The sequence below is a fragment of the Trichechus manatus genome, unplaced genomic scaffold, assembly GCF_000243295.1.
Source record: "Trichechus manatus latirostris isolate Lorelei unplaced genomic scaffold, TriManLat1.0 scaffold00005, whole genome shotgun sequence".
NCBI classification, from domain to species: Eukaryota; Metazoa; Chordata; class Mammalia; order Sirenia; family Trichechidae; genus Trichechus; species Trichechus manatus.
In genome coordinates, this window is record NW_004443941.1 from 8265630 (window position 1) to 8276192 (window position 10563).

At 43.5% G+C, this 10563-nt stretch overlaps 1 protein-coding gene across 1 annotated transcript; it reads left to right on the plus strand.

Annotated features, from left to right (window-relative positions):
- The first annotated feature begins 3576 nt into the window (after nucleotides 1-3576).
- GPR75 (G protein-coupled receptor 75) lies at nucleotides 3577-6044 on the plus strand. The gene has a single exon (XM_004369464.3). It carries the CDS (start codon nucleotides 3691-3693, stop codon nucleotides 5311-5313), a length of 1623 nt encoding a protein of 540 aa, XP_004369521.1. The 5' UTR covers nucleotides 3577-3690; the 3' UTR covers nucleotides 5314-6044.
- Nucleotides 6045-10563: the final 4519 nt, after the last annotated feature.

Below are 10563 nucleotides of genomic sequence, written 5' to 3' on the forward strand. Positions count from 1 at the left end.
GCACAACAGAATGAAACATTGCCCGGTCCTGCGCCATCCTCACAATCCTTGTTATGTTGAGCCCATTGTTGCAGCCACGGTGTCAATCCATCTCATAGAGGGTCTTCCTCTCTTTCGGTGCCATTGTTATTTTCTGGCCTGGCATTCTCCTTTATTATTTTTTAATTTATTGACAAATTTAAAATTTATTAAAAAATTCTGACTGTACAGAAAATGAAAGTTGCCCCTCAGCTCCCCCCAATCCTCTTTTTTTCCCGCTGCCTGTTATCCTTGACTAGTGTTACTGCTTTATCGTCTTCTCCCCTCGACACCCCACTTCCCACATGCCTCCTCACCTGGGGATCTTCATAATGTCCATCATCCCACCCCTTCATTATCACCCACTGACTCTGTATTTCTCTCAGCAGCCTAATGACTCTTCACCCTTCCAGTTTCCCCAGACCAAATTCTGCCTCCCTCTTCACTCCCCTTCACTGCCCTCCGTCCAAAGAGGAAGCCTTCACTGCTCAGAGGAAGGTAGCTGTGCTATAGACGCTGGTTTCACCTCTCTGTTCTTCCTGCCTCCCCACATTGGGGGTTCCCTTCTACTCTCTTTTCATCAGTTAACCCTGATCCTCCAATGAACAATTTAAAAATGTAACAGGTTGCCTTTTTCACTGCATACCAAAAACAAAACAAACAAAACAAAACCTGTTGCCATCGAATCGCTTCTTTTTTGTTTATTGTTGTAGTTTAAATGAAGTTTACATTTCAAGTTATCTCCCATGCAAAAATTTATACACACATTGTTATGTGACCCTAATTGCTCTCCCCATACTGTGACAGCACACTCCTCCTTTCCACGCCTGATCTCCCGTGTCTGTTTAACCAGCTCCTAACCCTCTCTGCCTTCCCCTCTCACCTCTGGACAGAAGCTGCCCATTTAGTCTCTCGTATCTACCTGAGCTAAGAGGCACACTCCTCGGAAGTATCACTTTGTGTCCCACAGTCCAGTCCTATCCCTGTCTGAAGAGTTGGCCTCGGAAAGTGTTTTAGTTCTGGGCTGATAGAGAGTCCAGGGGCCATGCTTTCCAGGGTTCCTCCAGTCTCAGTCAGACCATTAAGTCTGGTCTTCTTACTAGAATTTGAGTTCTGCACCCCACCTTTCTCCTGCTCCATCAGGGACTCTCTGTTGTGTTCCCTGTCATGGAGGTCATTGGTGGTAGCTGGGCACCATCCAGTTCTTCTGGTCTCAGGCTGACGCAGTCTCTGGTTTATGTGGCCCTTTCTGTCTCTTGGGCTAATACTTTCCTTGTGTCTTTGGTATTCTTCATTCTCCTTTACTCCAGGCGGTTGGGACCAATTGATGCATCTTAGATGGCTGCTTTGCAAGGTTTTAAGACCCCAGATGCCACTCACCAAAGTAGGTCGAATCTATTCTGACTCATGGCTCCAAAGGGTTTTCTTGGCTGTAATCTTTATGAAAGCAGATTGCCACGCCTTTCGTGGTGCCACTGAGTGGGTTCAAACCACCAACCTTCCAGTTGGTAGCTGAGTGCAGACCATTTGTGCCATCCAGGACCCCATAGGCATCAAAAAGCGTTCAGGAATAGGTCTTTAAGTGGAAACAATAAGAGATCTCCATTATTATTATTTTTCATTCTAATCATCAAGAAATGAAAGGTCAGGATTTGTATTTTTGTCTTCTCACAGAACTTTCATAAGGCAAGTACAGAAGGTAGTCTCATTTCTCAGTGGAGGAATTTATTATATTATCATGACCTCTGCGCTGTTTGACCACAGAACGTGGAAGAGTTTCTCTTAGTGAGTTCTGGGGACCTTCCCGCAACTGCTTGTCCGGGCCTCATTGGCACAGCTCTTCCCTGTTGCTAAACGCTGAGAGAATTTGGTGCTGAGTGGTCAGTAGTTGCTGCTTGTTGTCGTTAACTCTCCCCATGCACAGTGGGATGGGCTGTTGTGAACCACAGGGACCAAAAAAACCCAAACCTGTTGCCGGCGAGTCAATTCCAACTCATGGCAACCCTGCAGGACAGAGTAGAACTGCCCCATAGGGTTTTCGAGGAGCAGCTGGTAGATTCCAGCTACCAACCATGTGGTTAGCAGCTGAATGATTACCCACTGCGCCATCAGGGCTCCGAACCACACATAGCCCCCATAATCCCTCACTGCCCCACCCACCATGATCCAGCAACGAAAAGGTTGACTCCTGGCCGGCGAGCAGAAGGCCTCTGTAACCCTGCTTGCTGGAGCTGCTGGTTAAGTATTCTGAACATCAGCCCTGGATCTCCCCAGTGCCATTCGTATCTCTAACCTCCTGGATTAAAGCAAATACTTTTCAGCTGGAGCACTGCACCCGTCTCCAGCGAACGATTTAGACAGCCCCACCAGAAGCACCGCTGGGAGCCTCTGGGCACCAACCCGCACAGGGCTTTGGGGTTTGGAACAACACAAGTAGAAGATGTGTGTGAATGTGCATTAAATCGCATTGTAAAAAAGAAAAAAAAAAAAAGATTAAGAAGAGGAGCAAGAAGCTTATTCTTCAGAAGTAGGGGCTGTGTCTCCCTCACCTTTGTACCTTCAGCAGTAGCATAGAGGTGGCATATGGCGTGCACATGAGACGGGGAAATGGGGTGAAGGGATGCTTGAATGGGTGCAGCCCCCTGCTTCATCAGGAGCAAATTCCTGTGGGGATAATGAGAACTCACACTTGTATAGCAGTTGCACGTTTAGGAAGTGGTGCTTTGCAACTTGTAGATTCCAAGTATGTTTCTGACAGCCTTCTTTCCTTTAATTTTCCCCTCTCAAATGTGGTCCTACACAAAGTTTTCCAAGGAAGGCATGGAGTTTGCTGAGAAATCTCAAGCAAGGAGAAGAAATTCTTAATAGTGGGAAACAAGGGATTCTTCCCCAGATCAAAAAGAATGTGTTGGTGATTTATGGGAGTTATGAAAAGGGCTGCATTATGCATTAGCACATGCTGTTTCTTGCCTCAGTGAAAAGACTTTGCTTGTGCACAGACCTACTTCCTTCTTCCAGCCTGCCGTGCCCCTACTCCCTGCCCCTCACCATTCACCCAACAGCGCCTACTCATCAAGACCCTGTTCTTCCTTTCCCAGCCCTTCCCGGCTTGGGTTAGGGTCCCTTCCTCTGCACACCTGCTGTCATTTACCATATTAGGCCGTAATTACATGGTTAGGTTGGTCTCCAACTAGACTGTGATCTTGTTAGCGGGGATGTCAGATTCTCGGGTCTCCATTGTGTTTCTATAGGTAACAGGTACACCCTTCAGTCTGATTCTTAAGGGGCGAGGCCCAGGAACCTGCCTTTTTAATATACTGTCCAGGTGATGCTTAAACAAGGTTGAAAACCACCGTGTCATAAGACTAAAACATTAGTTGAATGAATGTATTTTGAGACGTTTGTGTCTTTTCTGCATTGGGCTTTGTGAGAAGAAAAACTTTCTATGCACTGGGTCAGAGCTGAAAAATTCTAGTGCTTTTGTAAAAGCTGTTGAGATCCTATGCTTTCTACATTCATTCCTTTCTGTTTCTGGGTTTGCAATTTTGTGCACAGGCTTATCTGCCTTGGACCTCTTTTGACACACATCTGCTCATCTGTGAGCTGAGGCCCTGACTCCCTTCCCACTGAGGATTTTTGGGGAACAGAAGAAAGAGGTGGTCCTCTCCGAAGATGAACTCAACAGACCCCCTTCAGGATGCTCCCAATGCCACCTGGCTTCACGTACCTCACTCACAAGGAGAAAACAGCACCTCTGTCCAGGAGGATCTCCAGGGTCTCATCCACACGGCCACCCTGGTAACCTGTACTCTCCTACTCCTGATCATCTTCTGCTTGGGCTCTTACGGCAACTTCATTGTCTTCTTGTCCTTCTTTGACCCAGCTTTCAGGAAATTCAGAACCAACTTTGATTTCATGATCCTGAACCTGTCTTTCTGTGACCTCTTCATTTGTGGCGTGACGGCCCCCATGTTCACCTTTGTGTTGTTCTTCAGCTCAGCCAGTAGTATTCCCGATGCATTCTGCTTCACCTTCCACCTGACCAGTTCTGGCTTCATCATCATGTCCCTCAAGACGGTGGCAGTGATCGCCCTGCACCGGCTCCGCATGGTGCTGGGGAAGCAGCCCAATCGCACGGCCTCCTTCCCCTGCACCTTACTCCTCACTCTGCTTCTCTGGGCCACCAGTTTCACCCTCGCCACCTTGGCCACACTGAAAACCAGCAAGTCCCAGCTCTGCCTTCCCATGTCCAGTCCGCCCGCCGGAGGAGGGCAGGCTGTCCTGTCTCTCTATGTGGTTGACTTCGCCTTCTGTGTTGCTGTGGTCTCCGTGTCTTACATCATGATTGCTCAGACGCTGCGCAACAACGCTCAGCTCCGAAAGTGCCCCCCTGTAATCACAGTAGATGCTTCTAGGCCACAGCCTTTCATGGGGGTCCCGGTGAAGGGAGGCAGAGAGCCCGTCCAGTGCACCATGCCAGCTCTATACAGGAACCAGAATTACAACAAACTGCAGCACGTTCAGACCCATGGGTACACCAAAAGTCCCAACCAGCTGCTAAGCCCTGCAGCCAGCCGGCTCCAGCTGGTGTCAGCCGTCAACCTCTCCACCGCCAAGGATTCCAAAGCAGTGGTCACCTGTGTGATCATCGTGCTGTCGGTCCTGGTGTGCTGTCTTCCGCTGGGGATTTCCTTGGTGCAGGTGGTTCTGGCCAACAATGGGAGCTTCATCCTTTACCAGTTGGAACTGTTTGGATTTATCCTTATATTTTTCAAGTCGGGATTAAACCCTTTTATATATTCTCGGAACAGTGCAGGGCTGAGAAGGAAAGTGTTCTGGTGCCTCCAATACATAGGCTTGGGCTTTTTCTGCTGCAAACAGAAGACCCGACTTCGAGCCATGGGGAAAGGGAACCTTGAAGTCAACAGAAATAAATCCTCTCATCATGAAACAAACTCTGCCTATATGTTGTCTCCAAAGCCACAGAAGAAATTCGTGGACCAGGCTTGTGGCCCAAGTCATTCCAGAGAAAGCATGATAAGTCCTAAGATGTCTGCTGGACATCAACACTATGGTCAGAGCAGCTCAACCCCCATCAACACACGGATTGAACCATATTACAGCATCTATAACAGCAGCCCTTCCCAGGAAGAGAGCATCGCACATAACTTACAGCCGGTAAACGCCTTTGGATTTGCCCATTCATACATTGCCATGCATTATCACACCACCAATGATTTAATGCAAGAGTATGACAGCACTTCAGCCAAGCAGATTCCAGTCCCCTCTGTTTAAAGTCCCGGAGACTAGAGAATCTAATCTCATCTACTAGTTTTGACTTTTTTTTTTTTTTTTTTTTACCTTTGGGAGCTGAGTGGTAGATCAAAACTTAAAGATGAGGCTAAAACTGGCAGTTATGACTTTCTTCTGTCTGAAGTGTTAGCATCTATCAGTTCGCTTTGTAGCCCTTTGATATTTTCAGATTTGGCATAAAAGTTTATTTTTAGATTTTTACCTTGACCTGTGTCCCAGTCTTTTGTGCTGAACCTTTAAATAGATGCCAGGAATGATTGTGCTACTGTGTTAAAGTAGAAAAATCAACCGATTGTGGTCATTTGAGTCAGTGTTATGGGTCTTCGAAGTGTATATCGGCTGGCTTTTTAAAAGACTGAACATATGATCTTCTGTGGAAGTGTCATTTTATTAATGGAATTTCCAGTTTTGATTCTTTAAAGTGTTGAAATAGGAAACAATACACTTTTTTGTGGGGTAGCAGGCTGGTTTGAATAAATAGTATATTGTTAAAGCAGAAAATCAGAAATACTTTATAACTCTACCCTTCCCAAAAATATTCACAGGTATTAGGTACTTTCCTCTCCTAAGACAGTCAACTAAGAATGTATTATAATTATTGCCATTTCTTATTATAGGTATTATCATTTTGTGTCAATTGAGTAGACATATAGTTCTTAAAAAGAGAAAGATGTTTTTACTTGTTAAAAATGAATTGTTCTATTTTGGGATGATCTCATCCAAGAATCCCAGTGAAGAAAACTGCATCTCTGGTAGAAAAAAACCAGGAAACCAGTTGCCATCAAGTCGACTCCACCTCATGTCAACCCCATGTGTGTCAGAGTAGAACTGCACTCCGGGGTTTTCAACGTCTGATTTTTTGGAAGTAGATCTTCCGAGGCTCCTTTTGGTTAGCAGCTGAGCACACTGACCATTTACACCACCCAGGGATGCATCTATAGTAAAGGGACGCCATTCTTGGAAGAGTAAATGCTCCTGTGGCCATCTTAGGCAGAGCGTTATATGGAAAGCGATCTGGACTGTTATCTTTATGATTGCTGAACAAGGCACAGGGATGAGATGAGTGTTTTGATTTATGTTTTCCCTCTGTCTGAGAAGGGTTTATCAACAACCTGGCAAAGAGCATCCGAGGGACTATCTACGGATAACTTCTTTTTTGTCTTTATATATTACTATGGTAGGAAAATTCTTAAGATGATCTATTTTCAAACCAAGTGTTTCTCTCTCTTCCATCACTCTTGAAATAGACAGTAAGGAAAAAATGGATTAAGTATTTCTATACCTAAAACTAGTTTTATTATATACCCTGTGATTCCTAGCATAACAACTGTGAACTCCTATTTTTATGTAAAAAAAAATTTAATTATTCAGTTAACATTTGAACTCACTAGAATTTTGTAACTATAACTGCTAGACACAAGATGAGCATCAAGACACAAAACCCGTCTTTATAAATTGTTATCTTCAAGAACTATTATTGTCAATCAAACCTGTTGCCGTCCAGTCAATTCCGACTCATAGCGACCCTATAGGACAGAGTAGAACTGCCCGTACGGTTTTCAAGGAGCAGCTGGTAGATTCGAACTGCCAAACTTTTGGTTAGCAGCCAGGCTGTTAACCACTGCGCCACCAGGGCAAGGTACTTTTTTCCTTTGGATGAAAGGCAACTCAGCTTACAGCATCCTCCCTCAATCTGGTCTCAAATACAGAGACCACGAGAGAGGTGGAGAAGACAGAGTAGATATACACAAGAATTCTGCTCAGCCTCATCTAACGACTCTTGCCTTCCAGTACTGACCGATCATTTCCATTCCTGAGAATGAAGTATGAGGTATGGGTTTTATTTTGTTTCTAAATTCACCTTTTAGGTCTCTCCTTCTTCTTCCTCCCTCCTTACCTCCCTCCCTGTCTCTCTTTCTCTCTTCTTTTCTCCCTCTTTCCCTCTCTCCTTCTCTCCCTCCCCCTCTGTCTCCCTGTCTCTTCCTCCCTCCTTGCCTCCCTTTCTTCCTCTATTTTTGCCACTAAATTTTTTAACAGAAGAAAAAATATCCCCTCCCCCACATTTTCTTTTTTGTAATTCAGTACAATTTTTGGAAATCACGGTGACCTGTATCAGCTGTGCTTTTGTATTTAAAAAACCATTGTTTTCTTGTATTAATCCTCCAGTAAGATAGGTTAGTATGTTACCTCTTTTTAACAAAGACAGAAGTAAGAAATGCACTATCCTCTCACATTCATTTAAAGAATTGTGACCCATTAGGAATTAGACTTTTGCACCTAAATACAATCTGGTATTTATCTGAACAAACCAAACAGCTTTCTAATGAATCAAGAAAACACTCCCACACTTTTTAGGGTATGTATCTCTTTTGTGAACAGGCATTTTATATGTGATTTAATAAAAGGTAAAAACAAAAGTCATTTCTACTTGTAAAATTTTAAAGGTCAGGCTTCCTTTGTGGCCTTTGAGTTTGGGATGATTTGACCAGCATGGCTCCCATCTTTGGGAGGTAAGTTATAGCATAAAGAAAACGAAGCATGTGCAAATGAGGTATTCGGTCTCTTTATGCTCATCAAGAAATTATTGATTTAACCTGCATGAAATACATAGTGGGCTAGATTCTTAGCCCCTCCATGTAGCTATATCTATATGTAGATATAGATAGATAAATATAATGTCTCTTCATAAGGGCTAAAATGAGAACTAAAAGTAATGAGAATCCAGTTGAATACAATCAATTAGCAGGGTACATAAATTAGTTCTCTTGATGCTTTACTGTGATGCAAAGTATGTGATGTATTTTCAGATATTTTATAATAATTGTTCTTATGTTAACCGTTAGGCCAGATTTGTATTTCGGATGCTTTTAATGTTCTTTTAAAATCATATTTGGAAAATAAAAATATTGAAAATCCTAACATTTCTGAACATCAGATTATAACCTGATGACTTCCCTGTCCAGTCATTTACAAACCAATGGAACGTGGCAACGATCATTTTTGCATGATGGGTAACAATGTGTTGGACCTCAGAGAGAGAGTTCATTTTCCTTAAGAGATGAAATAACTTGCTTGACCACATCTTGTAGTATAGAAAAACCAGTTGCTGTCAAGTTGACTTCAAATCACGGCAACCCCATGTGTGTCAGAGTAGAACTGTGCTCCACAGCGTTTGCAGTGACTTTTTTGGAAGTAGATCACCAGACCTTTCTTCCAAGGCAACTCTGGGTGGACTTGAACCTCCAGCTTTTCAGTTAGCAGCCAAGCATGTTAACCACTGAATTTGGATTTTTGACTGAACTAGATGAGTAACCCAGGGACTCATTTGTAATAGGTATGCACAGACTAACCAAGAATAATTAACTTTAAAGATTAATTACTTACAAAACCAAGTTTCTCACCCAGTAGGACAAGTCCTAAATGAACATTTCAACAATTTCTTTAAAAGGATTAACCTGGAAATAGACACAGAATTCTAAAAATTTTAGTTTATCAATCAGGGTCCAATTTTAAGAAGAAAGCATTAATTTAAGCAGAAAAGAATTTAAAATAGCAAATTAATTGTCCACAAAAGCATTAGATTAGATTAGGGCAGGGATCGATGATGGGTCTCCAGGAAAGATTCCACAGTGAAACCACCTACCTCTGCTACAAGCAGGAAGGGATGGACTTGGTAGGGCTCGCTTGGACTTTGGACTTCAGGGACACACTGTTGAAGTTGTCATCCAGGGATCAGAAAGCTGCTGCTACCACTACTACCTTCACAACTAACCCTCTTGCCACCTACAAAGCAAGGGGCTGGACACCAGAACACTGCTGCAGAAACAATTTGGCACCGTGCATTTCATTGGTGGAACCTAGTTTGCATCGACAACCCCAGCTTCAGAGGGTTCTAGAAAGTGTAGCTCCACTGAAAAAGGTATACTGGAAGGAATTGGGAGTGGATGCTGAGTTCCATCCTATTCTATGCACAATGGTCTGTGCTCTTTGTACTCAACATTTATGTACACACTTCTAGCCATACTTCCAAACAACAGCAATACAACAACACCGTTTTCCCACTTAAAATAATGCCGTGCCTCTCATTTGAATAAAAATGTGCTTACTCCCCTCCAGAGGGAAAACGTAGTCTGATCCATCACTGTATCCATTTATCTTAGTTTCTTAGTGCTGCTATAACAGAAATGCCACAAGTGGGTGGCTTTAATGAACAGGAATTTATTTTCTCAAAGTTTAGGAGGCTGTTGTTGTTAGGTGCCGTCTAGTTGGTTCCGACCCATAGTGACTCTATATATGTGTGTTATGGATTGAATTATGCCCCCCAAAAAGTATGTACTGGAAATCCTAACTTTTTTGCCGGTGGTTACAAACTCATTTGAGAATGGATTGTCTTTGTTATGTTAATGAGACAGGATTAGTGTCGGGTGCATTTTGAGTCAATCTCTTTTGAGATAGAAAAGAGATTAAACAAAGAAGTGAGAGAAGCAGAGATGGGGGAGAAGAGATGCTTAGCCACATGAAGATTGCACAGGAGCAGAAGCTCAAAGAGACAAGCACCTTCCTCCAGAGATGACACAGAAAGAGAAAGCCTTCCCCTAGAGCTGGCACCCTGAATTCAGACTCTAGCCTCCTAAACTGTGAGAAAATAAATTTCTGTTCATTAAAGCCATCCAATTTTGGTATTTCTGTTATTGCAGCACTACGTAACTAAGACAACGTACAACAGAACGAAACGCCGCCCGGTCCTGCGCCATCTTCACAGTCATTGCTGTATTTGAGCCCATTGTTGCAGCCACTGTGTCAGTCCATCTCGTTGAGGGTCTTCCTCTTTTTTACTGACCCTATCCTTTACCAAGCATGATGTCCTTCTCCAGGAACTGGTCCCTCCTGATAACATGTCCAAAGTAAGTGAGATGAAGTCTTGCCATCCACACTTCTAAGGAGCGTTCTGGCTGTATTTCTCCCAAGACAGATTTGTTCATTCTTCTGACAGTCCATAATATAGTTAATATTCTTTACCAACACCATCACTCAAAGGCATCAAGTCTTCTTTGGTCTTCCCTATTCATTGTCCAGCTTTCGCATGCATATGAGGCTTGGGTCAGGTACACCTTAGTCCTCAAAGTGACATCTTTGCTTTTTAACATTTTAAAGAGGTCTTTTTGCAGCAGATTTGCCCAATGCAATACATCATTTGATTTCTTGCTTCTACTTCCATGGGTGTTGATTGTG